This window comes from Macaca thibetana, chromosome 15 (assembly GCF_024542745.1).
Source record: "Macaca thibetana thibetana isolate TM-01 chromosome 15, ASM2454274v1, whole genome shotgun sequence".
NCBI classification, from domain to species: domain Eukaryota; kingdom Metazoa; phylum Chordata; class Mammalia; order Primates; family Cercopithecidae; genus Macaca; species Macaca thibetana.
Genome location: NC_065592.1, coordinates 83,008,501 through 83,030,487, shown reverse-complemented (window position 1 = coordinate 83,030,487; position 21,987 = coordinate 83,008,501). Strand labels below are relative to the sequence as shown.

The window sequence follows — 21,987 nt, the reverse complement described above, 5'->3', positions numbered from 1 at the left end:
CTACATTTTATGTTATATGGATTAAGGGAGCTGAAAATGAAGATTTTTGTTTGTTTGGTGTTTGGGGAAGAAGTGAATAAGGGAGAAATTAACATTGGTGTACAACTTTCTCAGGTGACTTTCAGCAATTTTCAGGTGACTTTCAGGTGGTTTCAAGTGACTGCCAGCAATTTAGGCCAATGAGATAATCAAAGGCTGCGAAACTAGAGTTAAAATGCTAAGAAAATCTTGGGAACTTAAAGCAATTTTCAAAATTAAGGAACATAATAATAATTAATGTGTGCTTTCTTCTTTACCATTATGGGGGCAAATATATGTGTGCATATATGTTTAATCTGTTAAAAAATTAATGAATAAGTTATTAACTCTGGTACAAAATGCTATTCATGAGTTAGGAACACAGTCCTAGACCTTAAGCATAGTGTTTGATAATACATCTGTAAAATTGTGTGTAAATAACTCTTAAGAACCAAAGGAATGCATTGAGGAATTATCAGAACATCATAAGTCAATCAGCATGACATCTCTAGTTCACCTCTTCTTTGAGACCAGCAGAGCTGAATGTGGGGAATTGCTCCCAAGCTTGTTTTGAAATCTCAAATTATTTATATCAAGGGAACAATCTAGGAGCAATGAGGTAAAAAGAGTGGCTCTTCAGCATTCATCAGAAATTTAAATTGTTTTAAACCAACCCAGTTCTCTGAACTATTTTCATGCATAAATCCATTGAATGTACCAATGCTCTCATATTAAACCAGAGTGGCCCAAGTCTGTCTGCTTTTCTGTGGAATATAACCTGCCATTTTAGTAGCTGTCTGCTCAATTTGTGCCTCTGTATGTTTTAAAGTAGTTTTTTCCTTTCTTAAATGTGCTAATACTTCAAATTACCTATACTATCCTTCCCCACCAAAGGAGGATGCTATTTGAGTATTATGTAGAAGTAGTGGTGAAATTATGATAATTTAAAGTTCATTTACATGGGAATTAAGACCCAGAGCTTTTCAGAATGCAAAAGAAAAAAAAGCACTTCAGACACACTTTGGGTAAGGAAAGGACATTTGCATAATCCCATCTGCTAAATGCATGGAAATTTGCAAAAGCATTATTATATTTCAGAGGATTGGTTGCCCAATATATTGCCATGTTATGGGACTGCACACTGGGGTGATGTCCTCTTTTCCCCTGAGCTTTCACCAGCTGAAGTCCCTACCGGGTGATTACTCACACCAACTGCAGTCCACTTTTCTTTATTGTACAAGCTGTCCCAGGGGAGTCTTTTCTTCACACTCCCTTGGTAAACCTGACAACCAGCAATCATTTCATACCTTATGTATATCAGAAGGAACCAATCTTGTTTTGAAGGCTTGTTATGAGTTTCAAAGGAAAAAAGTTTTCCTAAGCAGTTGAGATCTGATAGTGATATCATGAGCTGACATCTGAAAAACCCCAATCATTTTGAAGAGCAGATCTAATTAGTGAATTTAAACTATCATTTTAATGAAAAGGTTTCCTTATGCATGGCACGAAGTAAACCTTAGCTTCAGGTTAGTAGTTCATAGCATGAAAAAAGAAGACAACATTTTCAAGTTGTCAAATTGTACCTACCCATAGAACTCAAGCCTGTCTAGCAAATTATTTGAATCACATGACCTCCCATTGTTAAGGCATGAAATGGGAAATAATAGTTCAGGCTTTACCAGTTACCAAAGTCATTACCGAAGGGGGTGGGGGAAGTGCTAGAACAGAAACAGCAGGCAGAATGACTGTTCCTCCAGTATCCCTTTTGACTTCTAATTTGAAAAGGACCCAAGCAAAGGAAGACTCCTCCAGAAGGTGTTTGGGCTTTACCTGTTGGCATGTGAGGTGCTGCTCACCTTCTCTGCTTTTTCCAGAGGAGCTGGATGCACTGAGCACCACCCCATCCCCATCTATCCTTTTACCACCCCTTGTCTCCAAGCCTCTGGTTCCACTAATCAAACTCTAGGGGATCATTGGAAGCTACATCAACCTTGGAAGCTCTGAACAGGGTCTTTGACCAGTGGGCCGAAAGGAGTAAGAGCAGCCTGCCAGGTAGTAGTCATATAGTTGGATTTTTAGAAATAGACAGGATCTTAGAAGTTACTGTGTCCAAGCCACCTATTTTCACAACATAAACTGAGGTACAGAGAGAGGAAGTGATCTGGCCAGGGTCACATGGGGTCAGGGCCATGGCCCAACCCAAGGCTGTTTCTCCTGTGGGGTCATGTTGCTGGCTGCTCTCTGAATGAGTATCCATAAAGTCCCCTCTGCCTGGCAATACCCATCCTAGGAGAAGCAATGCAAATGCATAATCTGTGATATCCACAGGTCCCAGTGATCAAGGCCATTGGCCCAGCATTATATCATGCACTTAGGCTGCCATCCCCCTCAGAGTCCACGCAGGACACCTATCCCAAGAGGCCTAAATTGTACTCAATTTTATACATGTTATAAAATTGATTTCTTCTTTCCCAAGAAGGTTTCCACTCTTCCTAGTAAGAAAGGAAAAGTTATTCCCTAATTTCTTTGCTCCCTAAAATCTCTGTGAAGAAACATATGATCCAGCCTTGCAGGCTGAATTCAAACACATTACTTGTTAAATTTTTGCTCTTCCAAATATCACTTCCAGGAGAGCATCCGACTCACTCCTTAGCCCCCAATCCTTCATCCACTCTGGGTTTGTTTATATGGCCTTATGGTATGTATAAAACAGAAGATGGTAAGGTGAGGTGGCTCATGCCTGTAATCCCAACACTTTGGGAGGCTGCGATGGGCGGATCACCTGAGGTCAGGAGTTCGAGACTAGCCTGACCAACATGGTGAAACCCCATCTCTCCTAAAAATACAAAAAAATTCTCCGGGCATGATGGCACATGCCTGTAATCTCAGCTACTCTGGAGGCTGAGGTAGGAGAATCGCTTGAACCTGGGAGGCAGAGGTTGCAGTGAGTCGAGATGGTGCCATTGCACTCCAGCCTGGGAGACAAGAGCAAAACTCCGTCTCAAAAGGAAAAAAAAAAAAAACCAAAAAACAAAAAACGGAAGAGGCAGGAAAATGCTGGGGAGGGAGGAATTCTCACTGGCTTCGGTTAGGTGAATATTGCCCCCTTGTGGTCAAACAGAATGCAGGAACCTCAGTGGTCACGGAATCATTTATCTTCCTTCAGGGCTGACCAAACATAAATCATTCTGAAAGAATCAAGCTTTATATGAGACGATCCCAGCACCTTCTTGCTGATATATACCCCTAAAAGTCCTTTATGGATATAGCCATTTTCTAAAAATGTTCTATTTGCCCCTTAAATGTTTATTGATTTTGAATTTTACTATAATCACTTTCCTGACAACTCCCAAAGACACCTCGAAAGCATAAATATTCCCTTTCAGTATTGGTCTTCAAGCAATATTGGTGTCTTGTTTTTAGAATTCTAACTGATGCTTACACCTATGTTTCTCAAAGCAAAATACATAGGTGTTAGGCTTGGTATTACCCACATTTTATTTTATTTCATTTTATTATTTTTTTAAGACAGAGTCTTGCTCTGTCGCCCAGACTGGAGTGCAGTGGTGCAATCTCAGCTCACTTCAACATCCACCTGCCAGGTTCAAGCAATTCTCCTGCCTCTAGCTGAGACTACAGGTGCACACTGCCATGCCTGGCTAATTTTTTGTATTTTAGTAGAGACGGGGTTTCACCACGTTGCCCAGACTTGTCTCAAACTCCTGAGCTCAGGCAATCCACCCACCTCAGCCTCCCAGAGTGCTAGGATTACAGGCGTGAGCCCACATTTTAAATTTTTTTAATTCCTACAAGATTAAAACTAGGCGCAAATTTATAGAGCTGCTCTGATTGCCTTTTTATAGCATCACAGTAAGTTCTTTGAGGATTTTCCTGAAACCTGGTCTTTGAACATTGCAGACCATAAAGGCTGTGGAGTTCAAGCCCCTTTCACTGGAAAGAAATCTGAGAGCCTAAGGGAAAGTGTCTGCTGGCCAAAGGACAAAGAGAAGCCCAGGGCAGCTGACTGGAAGCTGGTTGTGCTTCTTCCTCACCCTGCCAAGGAAAATGACACGATGGGTGGGCATCCTCGGGCAGTCATCCCCATAGGAGCCCCATCGCTATGAATGAGGCTCACCCAGGCTGGTTCAGTCTTTGAGACTCTTCTACTCTTTAAATAACAGCCTCGCCTAACAGTTCAGGAGAGCCAGAGGATACAGAAACTGTGGCCTTGTTAGTCTGCCCCAACATAATAGAGAAAAGTGGTTGCATTAGTACTATTTTTAAACTCAGTTTAATTTTATGGGAAGGCTAAAACATGAAAAGTTACTATCTTAAAACTTTCTCTGAGCTCCCTTTTTAAATATTTTTTTTGCCATGCTTTGCATAAAGAAGGCAGACAATTGGTCTTTCTTAGCCTGGGGATAGCTTAGCTTGCTGATTCAGTTAGATGGATAAAGATAATCTTCAAACAAAGGAGATTCTGAAATTCTGAGGCGGGTAGAGGCCATTTTTGTGACGGGACTATTCAGCTCATCAAATGGATGCCAGATTAGGCTATGGAGGGCCAACGTCAAGGACAAAAGGGGTCTGTGTCTCAAAGTGTTCCCCCTCACATATGATGCCCTTTACACGCCCCATTTTGCCTGGCTGGCTCCAGTTAAATGCCCAAGCCTGCCATGTACCTCAAGCCAAGGGAGAGATAGAGAGAACCCAGTGGCCTGGGGTGGGAGCTAATTCTGGGGACAGCAAGGAGGTCTAAAAAGCAGCAATGGGCCAGGCACGGTGGCTCATGCCTGTAATCCCAGCACTTTGGGAGGCCGAGGTGGGAGAATCACCTGAGGTCAGGAGTTTGAGACCAGCCTGGCCAACGTGACAAAACCCTGTCTCTACTAAAAATACAAAAATTAGCTGGGCATGGTGGCATACACCTGTAGTCCCAGCTACTCAGGAGGCTGAGGCAGGAGAATGACCTGAATCCAGGAGGCAGAAGTTGCAGTGATCCCAGATCACGCCATTGCACTCCAGCCTGGGCAACAAGAGTGAAACTTTTTTTTTTTTTTTTTTTTTAAAGCAGCAATGGATTCTTATATGCTTGAGGCTAGTGCTTCAATTACTATCCCTTTGTTCTCACCCCATTGAGGATAGCCACTGAATTCCAGATACAGCATTACCTGTATTTCAAAGCAAATTTCCATAGTGAACTAGGGCTATTCCAACCAGGGATGACTAACAGATTGTGGCTAGTTGGTTTTGTTACTGAGAAGATAATACTAAACAACCCAAACCCAGACTTGATCCCAACCACATCAATTAATTTCACTGTTTCACTGGTTTATACTTTCAACAAAAACACTCTGAGTGCCCACCATATGCCAGGCATATTATAAGAGGTTCTGAGGATATAAAGATAAATCAAACAAGAAAAATATAGAGCTATAGGTTTAATGATAGGATGTAGAGGGATACCTCTAATCCTGAATCCCAAAACCTTCAAATGAATACAGTTGCCCATAGAAAAGCTGAGTAAGGACAACTGAAAACCTACCCTCAGGTTAGCAAAAAAATTTTAATTAATTTCTGACTGAAAGTAATTAGCTTTTGACACTATGAATTTACCAGTTCTGCTGCCTAATCTACCACTACCACCAGACCCTTACTGAGTAGACAAGCAGTTTGACAAACTTGGGTGTACATCAGAATCACCTGAGGAGCTAGGAAAGGACATAGAGGCCCCGATACATTGAAGTAAGTAAGACAAAGTCCAGGTGTTTGCAATGTCACCAAGTTCCCCAGGGTATTCTGATGCCACCAAAGTTGGAAAACGACCACTATACATAATGAACGTCTTCTGTGAAGTGGCAGAAATCTCACACAGCATCCTGGGTGGGTCCTTCATTAAGGACAAAAGTGGATGGAGCCCCTCGTGTCTGTCCAAAATAGATCTAAGGGCATGGGTTTCCCACACGGTGTCACACCCAGCCATTCATGGTATAGAGCGCTCTCCTGCAAGGAGCTACAGCAGGCAGTGAGAGTGGATTGGAATTCGCTGTGCACTCAGACTTTTTCACAAATGGAACTAACTCTCCCTTGGCCTAACAGCAAACATTTTCTTTAGAACCTAAACTTTAGAAGTCAAAAGCAGTAATGAGTAAATAATAAGAAAATCTTTACCATTTTTGCATCTAGAGATGGCAAACAGCTAAAAAAGACACCATAACTCTAGATCTTTAAGAAATGTTACTCTCTTTAAAAGAAAAAATGAAAAAAATCTCAATTCTAGAAAAATAAATACTCCATTGCTAAAATATCTTCTCCAATTTCTCTCCCTCTTCTCTTTAAATGCAAGGGATGTTCATATACAACCTCATCCTGACACCCAAAATCCCCTCCCTAAATATTGCTCTTCTTTTATTAAAAAAGCATCAATTTTTTAAAATTATGGATAGAGGTTTTGTAGTAAAGGAGACCTGAGTCCTAAAATCCCAGCTGATGGAGGCCCTGGTAATGACACTCATCTTCTGAAAGGAGTCTTCCTTTAGTGGGTGGTAGAAACCAAATGATATCAAGAGAGTGGTAACAGGCCTGGGTCAGAGGCAGAAAGAGGGGCTTGGGGAGCATTTGGGGAAACCTAGTTCCTGGTGCCTGGGAGTGATAGCATTTGCCGTGTCTAGCCTTGTGTTTCTTTCTTCTACACTGGTGTTTTTTTCTCCCCAGCTGAAGACTTGAATAAATATTTTGATTTTCTATTATTGCCGACGATTACTGCATCTTCTTATTTAACTTATGTCTTCTTTCCAAGCGAGAGTATCCAGGTTTCGGTTGGATCTATTTTAAGGTGAATTAATTAACCAGCATAATAATACATTCATATGTTTCTGTTTTCAATATTTTTTTTACTCTAGTTACAGAATACATGAACTAGAATCCCTAGTAAACCACGTTGTCTTTTGGATTTGTCTGTTTGTTTGTTTCATTCTACCCTGATAGGGGAATCTGCCCCCAGACTACAGAATCAGCCTGATTGACATCGGCCTGGTGATCGAGTACCTGATGGGCGGGGCTTATCGCTGCAACTACACGCGCAAGCGCTTCCGGACTCTCTACCACAACCTCTTCGGCCCCAAGAGGGTGAGGCTGGCTGCAAGTTCGGGGCCCCTCCTGGAAGGACTAGGGTGTATGGGATTTGGGTTCTGGCTTCTTTGTCTCCAGGGGGAATTAAAATCAGAAAATTGCGCTGAGAGTGAGCCTATACAATCAAAGAATAGTAATGAAATTCAAATTAATCTTGTCATTGAGATTATTAAACTCAGCAGTTTTCCAGGTTTTGGGTCTTTATACCTTTAAAAATTGTTGAGAACCTCAAAGAGCTTTTATCTATGGGAATTCTACCTATCGGTGTTTATTTACCATATTAGAAATTTAAATGGAGACTCTAAAAATATTTAATTCATTTTAAGTTAAACATAGGAATCCCTATTATATGTTAACATAAAGAATATGTTTATAAAAAATATATTTTCAAAAACAAAGAATAAATTCATAATAGGAACATTTTTTAGCTTTTGCAAATTTCTGTAATGTCCAGCTTAATAGAAGAGGGCTAGATATCTACTTGTGGATTCAGTCTATTGTAGGATGTTCTGGTTAAAGTATATAAAGAAAATCTGACCCCACAAAAATACATGACAAACATAACAAATATATCAAAGGAAGGAGTATTTTAATCCTCTTTACATATAATTGTAGATATCCTTTTTTTGATACTACACCAAAATTTAATAAGTAACCGTTTCTTAAAAATGAGTTGCAAGGTGAAATCTAAAACCATATAAGTGAACTTTTCAAATTCTGTTACATTAAAATCCACTAGTCGAGCCAGCCATGGTCCCAGCTACTAAGGAGGCTGAGGCAGGAGACTCGCTTGAGCCCAGGAGTTTGAGGCTGTAGTATACTATTATAATGCCTGTGAATAACCCCTGCCCTGCAACCTGGACAACATAGCGAGACTCTGACTCTAAAACAATAAAATAAAATAATAACAAAGTAAAATCCAGTGGTCTCTCTTATACTTTGATGGATCTTGTAACATCATAGATTGGTCATGGAAAATTATTGGTTTGTGAAGGTATGCAGCTCTTCCAAATACTGACACATTTTATTATACAGTTTCATTAGTATCACCTCTATCTTATGGGAAATGTCTTTCAGTCCTGAAAAGCTGTCAAAGTCATGGTGGGGGTGCGGGGAGTAGATATAAGTTTTCCAAAATCCCAATTTTTTTCTTAAAAGTTTGAATTTTGTCATTGGCAACAAATACTATCTATTGTTTTCCTTGAAATAACAGCCTCACTTTGGTCATTCCAAACACATCTGCCAAAGGTCCAAGTCTACACAACCTTAGTCCATCCGCCAGTCAGTCCTTCAAGTAAAAATTATATTCCATGAAAAAAAAAAGTGGCTATAATACAATCCAAACAATCAGATAAGTGCTTTTCCTCAGGACAACCCATGATAGTTCAGTATACAGCAGAACTATTTTACGAGTATACTTCCCATTTCATCCCACAGAACAGTAAAAAGACGGTTAATCAAGGGTAAGGATTTAATAAAGTTAATTGTTTTTTAGTCCTCAACAAGGTCATTCTTAAGTAAAACGGTTACATTTGCTTTCTGCAAGTGCATAATACTGGAGTCTAATAACATCTGGTAAAGGTGGGTACCACTGCCTTTGTTCTTGCTAACACACCCAACAGCTTTACTCATCATTGCTTTTGTACCATCAGTACAAATGTCAAGATGGTGCCAAACCCAATTACATCCTAGTACTATTACGAAAATAACTTTGACTACACACACTCTCTCAAAATGTTTCAGGGACCCTCATGACCCATGGTCCACATTCTGAGAATTGCTGCTCTAGCTGGTAGTGGGCATATATATATATATATATATTTTTTTTTTTTTTTTTTTTTTTTTTTGAGATGCAGTCTCACCCTGTTGCCCAGACTGGAGTGCAGTGGTGTGATCTCAGCTCACTACAACCTCCACCTCCCAGGTTCAAGCGATTCTCCTACCTCAGCCTCCCAAGTAGCCAGGATTACAGGCACATGCCACTACACTCAGCTAATTTTTGTATTTTTTAGTAGAGATGGGGTTTCGCCATGTTGGCCAGGCTGGTCTTGAACTCCTGACCTCAGGTGATCCGCCTGCTGCCTTGGCCTCCCAAACTGCTGGGATGACAGGAGTGAGCCACTGTGCAGAGTCATGATTTTTATATTTAACAAAGTTTTTTTCTGATTCTGAAAGCATTTTGTGGAACTAGTAAAGAACTTTGAAAACACTTAAAATTTAACAAAAGGGATTTGTTTGAAAATGAAAAAATATATGTAACAGAATTTTTAAAAAAACACCAATAAGGATAAATAAGAAAAAAAATGAAATAGATATTAGCCCAGTAGTCATTTTAGAAGCTGAAAGAGAGAGAGAGAAAAAGAGAGAGAGAGAGAGAGATTCGGTTTGAGCTGTTCTAACGTGAATAGTCAAATACAATTTGGAGGAACTGTAAGTGCTGTATCCTTACCATTTACTCAAATAACTTTCAAGATGGTGCCCAACCATTCTGAAATATTTAAAAGCTTAAAATTGGTCTTCCTGGCCCCTGAGATGTAATTTTGTATTACCTCCTGTTAAATATAGATCAGGGTCTGTGTCCTTCTGAGTTGCCTTTTCTCTCCGACTCAGCCTGTGCCTGTTTTGCACATTCCCAGCATGGCCAATGATGCTTCCTGTGTGCTAACACTTTCCATGCTATTGAGCACCTTTGCCACCATCAGCACAGGCCCTCTGGCCCCACTCGCTCTTGCCCTGATGTGCAGCAGCAAAGGGAAACAGCCAGCATAAAGCATCTAAACATATTAGTATATTTCTGAATAATATCCCAAGTCTCCAGATAATAGAGGCTTTTCAGAGGTTTGAGAAATACATGATTCGATCTGCTTGATTGAAGGTTTCCTTGTTCATTTGTCTTGGTCTGTTCAGGCTGCTACGACAAAATACCATCAGCTGGATGTCTTATAACAACAGAAATTCATTTCTCACAGTTCTGGAGGGTAGGAAGTCCAAGATCTAGGGACCAACAGATTTACTGTCTGGTGAGAACCTGCTTCCTCATTCATAGTGACACCTTCTCACTGTGTCCTCATCCAGTAGAAGGGTGAATGAGCTGCATTGAGCCTCTTTTATAAGGGTACTAATCCCATTCCTGAGGGCTCTTCTCTCTTGATCTAATCACCTCCCAGAAAGTGTCCTCCCTAATACCATCACCTTTGGAATTAGAATATCAACATATGAATTTGGGGGGCGAAAACATTCAGACCAAAGCACTCGTTCAAATACTAGATGTTGTGAAGGTGTCAGCCAAGCAAGAAAGATGGTTATAGAAGGTGAAAGAAATCTTCGTTCACAAAAGTCATTATCAACCTGCAGGCTCTATCCTCAGGCAATCTCATTACGCCTGGCCAGTTTCCTCATTTTCTGTAGATTCATTAAAATCACCAAATCCAAAATTCTCTTGGAATTTCTATAAATCAGTTCTTCTTGTGGCGTTTTATTTAGCAAAATAAAATAAATGCTATATGGTACAATAGTGTTCTTATAGTACCTGTTTAAAATATGATAGGACTCTTGGAGGCTGGGTGTGGAGGCTCATGCCTATAATCCCAGTACTTTGGGAGGCTGAGGTGGGAGGATCACTTGAGCCCAAGAGTCTGAGACCAGCCTGGCAACATAGTGAGACCCCATCTCTACAAAACGTTTTTAAAAGTTAGCCAAGCATGGTAACGTGCACCTCTACTCTCAGCTACTTGGGGCACTGAAGTAGGAGAATCACTTGAGCCCAGGAGGTTGAGGCTGCAGTGAGCCCTGATTGTGCCTCTGCACTCCAACCCAGGTAACAAAGTGAGACCTTGTCTCAATAAAAACAAAACAAAAAAGATATAATAGGACTCTTCTTACCTTTATGAAAGAAAGATCTAACTGATCTAACTTTGTTCACAACATTTTTTTTAACAGCCCAAAGCCTTGAAACTGCTGGGAATGGAGGTAAGTGTTTGTCCAAATTATTAGTGTCAATGATTTATTCTCTTTGTTACCCATTATATATATGCTATATATATAGTGTATATATATAATAATATATAGTGTATATATAATATATACACTATATGTAATATATATACTATAAATATATAGTATATATAATGTGTAATACTATATATACTACATACTATAGTATGTATACATTATATATGTATAATTATATATATATAATGTGTCATAAGGGTTCCTCACAGCACCTTTGAAAATTCCACCATGAGGTTGTATCCGCAATGCAAACAAAAAAAAAATCCTATTTGAAATACTAACCTGAAAACCAAGGAAGCATGTAAATTCTAGTAATCAAAATCTATTCGAGTGTTTACAAATGGTGACAGGTCCAAAGGCCAGAACTACTTCAGAATTGCATCTAATAAGTATTCAGAAACTTGAGATAAATTATCCATTTGCCATCTTTTGTTCATGTGGTTACGGTCGTGTATGCAAGTAAAAATCTAGGCTGTCCTTATCCTTTCAGCAAAAAGGGTAGTGCTCTCCATCATTAGGTACAAACAACATTACCTTTTGAAGAAATAAATGGACAGAAGTGAAAAGAAAGAAAATGGCCCATTAAAAAATAATTTTTTAAATCAGAGTGTAACAACACTGACATGTTCCCTCAGCACTGTGCTTATACATTTATCATCACCTGTTTTAAAGTTGGGCATGGATGAGCTTGTGAGTTCTTTTAGGACGGAAGCTGGCCTAGTTCATTTCAGTACTGATCCCAGAGCTAGCTGGGAGAAGATATACAATTGCTACTTGCTGAAGTGCACCAATTCATTTCTAACACAGCCTGTGTGATTTCCCTATAATTACAGGATGATATTCCCTTGAGGCGAGGAAGAAAGACAACCAAGAAACGGGAAGAAGAGGTAGACATTGACTTGGATGATCCTGAGATCAACCACTTCCCCTTCCCTTTCCACGAGCTCATGGTGTGGGCTGTCCTCATGAAGCGGCAGAAGATGGCCCTGTTCTTCTGGCAGCATGGTGAGGAGGCCATGGCCAAGGCCCTGGTGGCCTGTAAGCTCTGCAAAGCCATGGCTCATGAGGCCTCTGAGAACGACATGGTTGATGACATTTCCCAGGAGCTGAATCACAATTCCAGGTGGGTCTGCCCAGCAAAGGGCTGGTCGGGGGAGAGGAGGAAAGGTGGGCTCCCAGTGCTGGAAGGTCTGAGCTACTCAGAACTTTAAGGGAAGTCAGTATCACCCCAGTGATGCACACACAGGATGGACACAAACAATTCCCCTTTATTGTGTACAGTGCCACAGACAGTGTGGTACATATAGAAACATGGAACATTTTATTTCATCCTCTCAACTACCCCATTAGTTAGGTCCCATAGTTATGCACTTCTTTCAGCTAGGAAAAATGGGGCTCAGAGAATTTAAGATCACACATTTGTGGTGGCAAGGCTGGAATGTGAACTGAAGTTTGACACATTTAACAGGACATACTGCCTGGTGTAGTGGCTCATGCCTGTAATCCCAGCACTTTGGGAGGTTGAGATGTGTGGATCATTTGAGCCCAGAAGTTTGAGACCAGCCTGGGCAACATAGCAAGACCTCATCTCTAAAAAATAATTAAAAATTAGCTGGGTGTGGTGGTGCATGCCTGTAGTCCTAGCTGCTCAGGAGGCTAAGGTGTGAGGATCTCTTGAGCCCAGGGGGTCAAGACTGCAGTGAGCCTTGATCATTCTACTGTACTCCAGCCTGGGAAACAGAGACCCTGTCTCAAAAAAAAAAAAAAAAAAAAAAAAAAAAAAGACATACTGTACTCTATTGATTGATTACTCCACCCCCTACACTCATATGACTGAATCTGAGGGCCTGAGTACAGAGATCATATATTGTTTGACTTATACCCCCAGTTCTATACATGGTATCTGGCACATAGTAGATGCTTAGTGGATGTTGGCTGGATGAATTTACAAACAGACCAGACCCCATATGAAACAACTACATCACACAGTGACCACATTTTCTGGTTGGCCAGCAGGTCCACTTTTATCTTATAAGTCTCCAAGCTGACCTGAAGGACTGTCCACCCATTCTGTCTTTCAGAGACTTCGGCCAGCTGGCTGTGGAGCTCTTGGACCAGTCCTACAAGCAGGACGAACAGCTGGCCATGAAACTGCTGACCTATGAGCTGAAGAACTGGAGCAACGCCACGTGCCTGCAGCTTGCCGTGGCTGCCAAACACCGCGACTTCATCGCGCACACGTGCAGCCAGATGCTGCTCACCGACATGTGGATGGGCCGGCTCCGCATGCGCAAGAACTCAGGCCTCAAGGTCAGCGTGCCCAACAAGGCCCTCCTGGCTATGAGGACCGGCGGGTGGGGTAGAGTTTTCCCAGCCAAAATCTGCCGTGGGATTGGGCATCCTCTTATCTCAGGCGGGTGGTTCTAAATCCTGACTGTGCCTCAGAATCCTGTAGAGTGTTGCTTGGTTTTGTTTTTTCCATATAGAGGCTGGGGCTTCCCCCTGGGTCCTGCTGCATCAGCATCTCTAGAGAGGGTGCCCGGACGTTAATATTTTTCGGAGGATCCAAAGGGGATGGCCGTGCACAGGTACTGCACGGGCTGCCAGGGCTGCCATTTGCATGAGCAAAGCCAGCTGCACCAGGAGTCCCCACTAGGCCACCTGTCACTGCAGAGGGTGCCTGAACCCCTGGCCCTCCTTGGCATCGTGTCATAGAGACATTGACTCTTACCAGATGTGCTTGAGAGGTCTTTTTAAACTAAAATAAAACTGAGATAGATTTATTTGTAAAGCCATTGCAAGATAATCCTAATCTATTCTTAAGAAAAACAAGTCACAGACCAGTGTGTATAATCTGAGGCCATTTTTAATGTGTTCTATGTATAGTTATGTCTGTACAAACTATCCTACAAAAACCGGGAAGGACACATAGTAAATTGTCAGCAGCGGTTACCTCTGAGGTTGAATGGACTATGAAAGGGATGTTACTGTTTTTAAGGGAAATAGGATGGTGTGTAGCGTTTGCTTTTTTAATGTTCTTTTCAGTGTTTTTCAAGGAAAATATGAAACCAAAAAAGGAAAAGAAAGACAGAAAAAAATGGGAGATGGAAGATTGAAAGGATATGGGGAGTTTTTTGTTTGTTTTAATTTAAGGTATACAACATGATGGTTTTGGGGGGGTTTTTTTGAGATTTTTTGGGGGGGGTTTTGTTTGTTTTTGAGACAAAGTCTTGCTCTGTCACCCAGGCTGGAGTGCAGTGATGTGATATTGGCTCACCGCAACCTCCAACTCCCACGTTCAAGCGATTCTCCTGCCTCAGCCTCCCGAGTAGCTGGGATTACAGGCACAAGCAACCATGCCTAGCTAATTTTTGTATTCTTAGTACAGATGGGGTTTCGTCATGTTGGTCAGCCTGGTCTTGAACTCCTGACCTCAAGTGATCCACCTGCCTTGGCCTCCCAAAGTGCTGGGATTACAGGCATGAACCTCTGGCGCCCAGACACAACATGATGTTTTGATATACATTGTGAAATGGTCACTCTAGTCAAGCAAATTAGCATATCCGTCATCTTGCCTCATTACCCTTCCTCGTGTGTGTAAGAGCACCTAAAATCTACTCTCTTAGCAAATTTCCAGTATACAGTACCATATTTCAGCTAGAGTCCTCATGTTGTACATGACATCTGTATGGTACATACTCATCCTACATATCTGCAACTTTGTACCCTTTGACCTGTATGGCCCCATTTCCCATTTCCTCCCCTCCTCAACCTCACCCCTGCCCCTGACACCTACCGTTTTATGAGACCAGCACCCCTTCTCCATACCACTCTTCCTGTGGGCTCTTGGCCTAGAGTCACAGAAAGGTTCTATGATGTGGGTCATGGGCACTCCATAGCCACACTGCTAGTGACCGCCAAGTCCGGCCTCAGGAAGGGAGCCAAGCCGGCTCTCAGCTCTGAGGACAGGGTGTCGTGTCCCCTGAAGACTGCCAGCATGCCACCTGAGCCTTCCTAGGACAGCCAGGCACCCAGAATTCAGCGTCATGAATTCACAGCCATTTTCCGTGAACTACTCTGGTGTCCCTGTGGGCATTCAAGCAAGGACTGTCCCTGCCTCATTACGTGAGGATCATTTTTACTGACCCTTCAGAGGGGTCTTAGCCCCTCCCCTTGGAGCAGTTTCTTCAAGGAGGTTGATGTTTAGAAGTCTTGTGCCCCAGAATTGTTTTAGGATTGAGAGAAGAAGTGAGAGAGGACTTGGGGAATACAGTCAGACGTCAGTATTATCATGCAGAAACACACTTGTTCATTCTGAAGAATGAGACCGCCCTCCCAGAAGAAAGGCTTCTGTATTTAGTGTATAGATGTATGCGTGATGTTTATACATGAGAGAAATATAGGGCTGGCTTCTCCTGGGGCTTGTGTGTAAGGGGATTCTCTCAGTGCATACGGAGCCCACTGGGGTGGGTGGGTGTGTGTGTGTTTTCTGCTGTATCGTAGCAAATACCAGGAAGATGCCCTAAAATGAATTAAATGCTTTCCTACATGTATTCTCTCAAGGTCAACTTAGGACAGCATTCTTTTTTTACAGAGATAATCAGATAACACATAATCCACTCCACTTGACACATTAGCAAAGAAAAAAAATGCCAGTGGACAGATGTATGAATTGATTTCACAGTCAAAATCAAGGACTGTCTAATGGCTAAATGTAAATCTGAATTCTTTCCCACTTTTGCCTTAAATAGAGTCTCTTTTTCCTCTGTTACCCACATGCAAAGTGGGTGTTAATTGGGTAAGACAAATTTGGGCAAAATGCTTTTTTCCTCCAAAAATGAGACTGAGCTGTGCAAAATATTTCCTAGATGGGACGAAATGATCCTCTTAGTATTAATATGTTAATATGTTAGTTATTCAGATGTCCAGGTCCCCCACAGAGCATATAACTGTGTGTGCACATGTACACACACATGCGCACAGTCTTATACCCCACACCTCAGGCTCTCTGATTCTAAACAACCACCCTAATCTTAATCCTTTAAATGTGATTATTATTATTATCATTATTATTACTTTAGGTAATTCTGGGAATTCTACTTCCTCCTTCAATTCTCAGCTTGGAGTTCAAGAACAAAGACGACATGCCCTATATGTCTCAGGCCCAGGAAATCCACCTCCAAGAGAAGGAGGCAGAAGAACCAGAGAAGCCCACGAAAGAAAAAGATGAAGAGGACATGGAGCTTACAGTAAGAAAACATTGCACAGTTATTCTCTGTGGGCAGAATTCCTAATCCACTTGTCCCACCGATATGCTCAAGATTCAGTAACTCCTTAGGTCAGACATCTGTTCCCAGCCTTCCACCAAGTTTAACCATGGAGTGCTTTCATTTCAGTATTGCGACCAGGGTATTGGAAAAGTGTAAATAACACGACCGCAGGGTCCACCCATATGTGAAATCTTGCAGCCAGCTAGTGGTGCAGGACAAACCAGTGAAATTCTAAAGCAAGACACCCTACGTTTTCCAAACAAGCAAAGCTTCTTGAACAACCAGATGAGGTATCTGTCTCAGCACACAAAGAAGGAAAGGGAATCCATGATTTTGGAGCAGCCGGCTTCACTGAGCTGGTACTGTTCTGCGGATCAGAAGCTAAGCCTGTATCTGTCTTCAGGGTCAGGCTCACAATTACAGCACTAATTGAATTTTGAGGTTTGTATGCAAAGCTTTTATTAGCTCTTCCTGGTATAATTATAGAGCATAGAGGCTTTGTTCTGCAGAGGGAAGGGGGCAGCTGGACATGGGACAGCTTCTTGCAACCCCCGCCTGAGCAGCGTGACTGCCACTGGCTCATATGCAGGGGCTAAAAATATCACATGCTGTTAAAGGGACAAACAAGGCTTCATAGCTTGGAAGTCATCAAGCAACAGCCCCATAAGGACTTTCTCAATTTGCCTTACCCTCCCTCACCACCCCCGCCAATGACCGTTGCTGTAGTGACCCAGAAGAAGCTATAAGGGGTGAAATCAAAAATTAGTTTTGCTCAGGTGACAAAAGGCCTTTGCACTATTATCCTAGTAGGACAGCAGTGCGAATTGTTTCTCCTGCAGGTAAACAATATTTCCTTCCAGTAGGCTTTTCCTAAAGATCTATTTGCAGACACAATCCCTGACTTACTGAATGAAAGGCCAACTTTTGTTTCAGTTTGAGGATTTGTATAAAAATCTGTGGAGGAGTTGGCTCAGCTCTGTAACAGATGACTGTCTTCCCTAACAATCTCACCACAATTTTGTCCTCCGAATAGAATATAATAGCTTGATCATTAGAAGAAAACTGGCAATAGTAATACTGAATCTTTATTGAATATTTCAGCTGAACGTGTGCTCTGGAACCAGAATCCTGCCCTGTCACCTACTTGCTGTGTGACCTTGGGCACAATTTTATAATCTCAAACACGGGAACAGTAATGTTGTCTAACTCACAAGTAGTTGTCTAGTGTAAAAAGTGTGCCTGTAAACTACTTATATTGGAGACTGGCACACTATAAACCAATATTGTTTTAACAGTGCTAAGTGCTTTACACATACTTACTAATGGAATCCTCATGAAAGTCCCACAAGATAGGCACTATTATTGGCCCCATTTTATTTATTTATTTATTTATTTATTTATTTATTTATTTATATTATTTATTTTTAGAGACAGGGTCTCACTCTGTCACCAGGCTGGAGCAAAATGGTGCGATTATAGCTCACTGTAACCTCAAATTTCTGGGCTCAAGGGATCCTCCCACCTCAGCCTCCCAAGTAGCTGGGAATGCAGGTGCACACCACAACACCTGGCCTTTTTTTTTTTTTTTTTTTAAGAGATTGCCCAGGCTGATCTTGAACTCCTGGTTTCAAGCAGTCCTCTAGTCTTGGTCTCCCATAGTGCTGGGATTACAGGCATGAGCCACCACGTCCAGCCCTAATTCCTATTTTACAAATGAGGAAACTGACACTCATAGAGGTTAAATTGCTCAAGGATACCCAGCCAGTTAATGGCAAAGCTAAGATTAGAATCTGGGCATATAGACTCCATCAACCACACTTTTAGACGGTAGGTTAAGGGCGAGACAGAATGTCTCTCTAGTCTCAAGCGTGGCTGCTCAGCCTATTTGGTCCACCATGTAGAAGAATCCAAAAGTGATGAATGAGCCTCCAAAGTCAAGTGTGGCACAGTCCTGACATCAGTACACATCCTAGGAAGACAACCAGAAAATGAATCAGCATTCTCTCTCATTGGGTCTCAAGGAAGAAAGCAAAGGGAGGTAGCTTCCCCTGCTCAGCGTAGAGCTTTGAGAACCTGATCCTTCAAGAAGCCACCATAAGAGATGCATCTCTAGACTAAGAGCAAAGTTTAGTAACAATAGAATAGACCCTCGCCTTGTTTACTAAGAGCCCAGTAGAAGGCTCTGTAAGAGCATTGCTGCCTGAGCTTCTTCTCCACAGGCAGAAACAGCAGGGAGAAGGAAAGAAGGAAAGGACACGTGGCCTGGCAAACTCAGGGCTGGACAGCAGTTGTCTGTAAAGTGGACCCCTCCCTTGACTTTGATGGCAAATTCTGTCACTGCTCGGGCACTGGTCAGTGGACAGAACCTGGAGAGAACTGCAGAGTGCAGCTCATTGGCACCTCCCCTCCTTTTATGGGATTGATATTTGAGCTTCTGTGTTAAACCAGTATATCCTCTCTTGGAATGGGACATTTTCCTTTGGCGCTTCCAAAATGATACATGAAAATATCAACCTCAATTCACTCCATTTTTGTAGCTTTTAGTAGTTTAGTTCACCTCAAAAGAACTTTCTCAGCTTTGACATCTGTGTCTAGCCAGCATAGATTCTCAAATCATGCTGTGCAGTTTTGTCTATATTTGACCCTGTTAGATTCTACTTTAAGGAATGTCAAAGGAAATGTCTGAATACAGAGAAAAGACACAAACAAAATCAAAAGTTAAGCTGCTTAGGCTGGAATTAATGAAATGTCAAAAATGCTTTACTTAAATCCATGAAAGACAAGCCTTTTACAAAGGCTTCATGCTGGAATATATCTGAATAATAAAGGCAAAACAGGTTTTTGTTTTTGTTTTGAATGCAGTGTTGGATAAATGTCTCCACTTTGCCTAATAAAGTCCCCACAAGTCCACAGACCCAGGGCATGTCTATAGCTCTGTTGGGAAAGTCACCATCCCCAGAAGTTACCCCAAAATGCCACTCTCCAAGATGCCTAAAAACCTTCCAGCTGTCTTTACTTTCATCTCATTGTGTCCCCAAATAGCATTAGATTCTCAAGCATATAAATAAGCAGAACAGAAGCATGATAATTATGTTACATAAATTATAGACAGCCAAATGTCATGTAACCTCAGAGTTTCTTGAGGTCAATGATCAATATTTATAGAACTCTATCACAGTCTAGTGCATCATGTCCATCAGAAAGATTTACTCCACTCACTGATGAAAATAAACACTTTAATAAGTCGTAGTATGGAATCTAACTTCTTCATTTACTCAAGGGACTTTTCCAGCCGGAGTCCACAAAGGAATGGAAGTTACCTTCTCCAGAAATCCTATTGGTTACAGGTCAATCATTTGTGATTATTACATAGTTGAATAAAGTAGATATTTGAGGAAATGAACCAAGTAGTGGAAACTAATATTTGTATACTTTAGGTAAAGTGGCTTTAAGCCAGAATTATCTAGGTTTGTCTCTATTCTCAATTTCAAAACTCATGCATTGTTTCTATAATGAGCTGTCTCAGCTTTGAGCTCATTTCCCAGTACTCTGTCTTGCCCCAAATCCTTGTCAGTCCTGAGCAGTTATAAAGTTTTACCCTGTCCTCACATGTTATAAAAATCTCCAAACTTTGTGAAACTAGCTTTGTGTTAGAACAGTACTGAAGAATTAAAGCCAAGAAAGTATGCTGTTATAGATTCTAATAACACTTTTTTTTCTAGTGAGTGATCTCAACTAGATCATTTTAGTGAAGAGTGTGTAAGAAGGTCTCAGTTCACTTTAAAGCCTAGCTAGTGTTTACTGAGCACTTATTAAGTGCCAGATGCTACCTGACTTGTAGGCCAACCCTATAGTGGGTACTTTATTACCCTCATTTTACAGTTAAAGAAACTAAGTCTCAGAGTGGTTAAAAATCTTTCCCGTGGTGCCACCGATTTGAAGTGTCTGAGTTAGGACTCAGTCTCCCATCTGAGTTACCCAGGGCCTGGAACTCTTCCTCAGTTAAATTATTATAGTTGTTGTCACTGCTACTGTTGTCATGAATAAGAAGGAAATGATTCTATTCTCAAGGAAGTTTCCACCATCTTGGAGATGAGGACCTCTCAAGGTCAGGCCTGACTGGAATCCTTCTCCTAGTCTCACGTAGCTGCAGAGGCAGGCAGTGTTCACAGGAACCACCATAAAACTAGTACAAGCAGTAATTCAGGATTTACAGTGTTTGAAATCAGGGAGCCAAGACACATGCCTAAGGGTCAGGGAGATGTCCCTAATTGTATTAGACCCGTTTTCACATGGCCATAAAGATACCACCTGAGACTGGGTAACTAACTTATAAACAAAAGAGGCTTAATTGACTGACAGTTCTGCATGGCTGAAGAGACCTTGGGAAACTTACAATCATGGTGGAAGGCAAAGGGAAAGGAAGGCATGTCTTACATGGTGGCAAGAGAGGGAGAGTGAGGAAATGCCACACTTTAAACCATCAGCTCTCATGAGAACTCACTATCACCAGAACAGCATGGGGGACACTGCCCCCGTGATCCAATCACCTCCCACCAGGTCCCTCCCTTGACACGTGGAGATTACAATTCAAGATGAGATTTGGGTGGAGACACAGAGCCAAACCATATCACTAACCTAACTAAGTTCCAGGCACTGCAGATCATTTACCTCTTGAGTATTCACAACCTTTGGATAAATTAGGTATGCTGGTCCAATTTACCTTTGACTTAAGGGTCATTAGCATTTGAAGAGACAGAATTTGAATCCAGATCTAGCCTGTTTCATGATAGAGAGAGAGAGAGAACAGGTGGGGAGGAAGAATAGATTCTTGAAGTCTGGCCTTCCCAGGCTACACCCTTTCTTCCTCTCTGGACTCTGGGTATCATCTATTGCCCACATCTTCTAGAAGACCCAAGGTGGAAGAGAAGAGAATAGTCAAGAACTATACCCAAGGCCTTCCATCTCAGGCAAAGGGTATTCACAGATGATTATACGTGTAGTGCAAATGCACTCATAGGAAAGGTACAACCTCTAAATCTCTGGGGCCTTGAGTTCTTAGGTTCTATGGGCATCCTTTCCTCATCTGTAAAATAAGCACATTGAATTACATGCTCTCCAGAGCCCTGCCATGATAGTATCGATTCTCTTCCACCATAGGCAATGTTGGGACGAAACAACGGGGAGTCCTCCAGGAAGAAGGATGAAGAGGAAGTTCAGAGCAGGCACCGGTTAATCCCCCTCGGCAGAAAAATCTATGAATTCTACAATGCACCCATCGTGAAGTTCTGGTTCTACACAGTAAGCACATTTCCTTTTCTCCTTCCTAGTGGATGGCCATAAGGAGCCAATGTCCATTTCTCATGCACCTGTGTGGTTTTCTCTGCAAGTCGTAAGTGCCACACACAGGAGTGAAAGTTCTGTGACCTTGCTTTTTCAATAGCTTTGCAAGATTTGTGGCATTTTGTTAGGCAGCTTTCACAGGCCACATTTGGCCTCCTCTCAGAAAATAGAGGAAATGGTGGAGGTGAGAACTAACAAACAGAAATAGAGGTGA

The 21,987-nt window shown here is 41.8% G+C and overlaps 1 protein-coding gene across 22 annotated transcripts in view; it reads left to right on the top strand.

Annotated features, from left to right (window-relative positions):
• The window catches only part of TRPM3 (transient receptor potential cation channel subfamily M member 3), a 1,017,461-nt gene that overhangs the window by 913,854 nt on the left and 81,620 nt on the right, over window positions 1-21,987 (top strand). For 9 of the 22 annotated variants that reach the window (XM_050760895.1, XM_050760886.1, XM_050760882.1 and 6 more), the window contains 7 exons: window positions 6,818-6,853; window positions 7,006-7,146; window positions 11,089-11,118; window positions 11,994-12,283; window positions 13,242-13,470; window positions 16,242-16,409; window positions 21,591-21,731. In XM_050760895.1, coding sequence (XP_050616852.1) covers window positions 6,818-6,853; window positions 7,006-7,146; window positions 11,089-11,118; window positions 11,994-12,283; window positions 13,242-13,470; window positions 16,242-16,409; window positions 21,591-21,731 — 1,035 coding nt within the window. The remainder of the gene's footprint in view (window positions 1-6,817; window positions 6,854-7,005; window positions 7,147-11,088; window positions 11,119-11,993; window positions 12,284-13,241; window positions 13,471-16,241; window positions 16,410-21,590; window positions 21,732-21,987) is intronic. The other 13 variants (XM_050760891.1, XM_050760892.1, XM_050760884.1 and 10 more) reach the window with 3 other exon arrangements.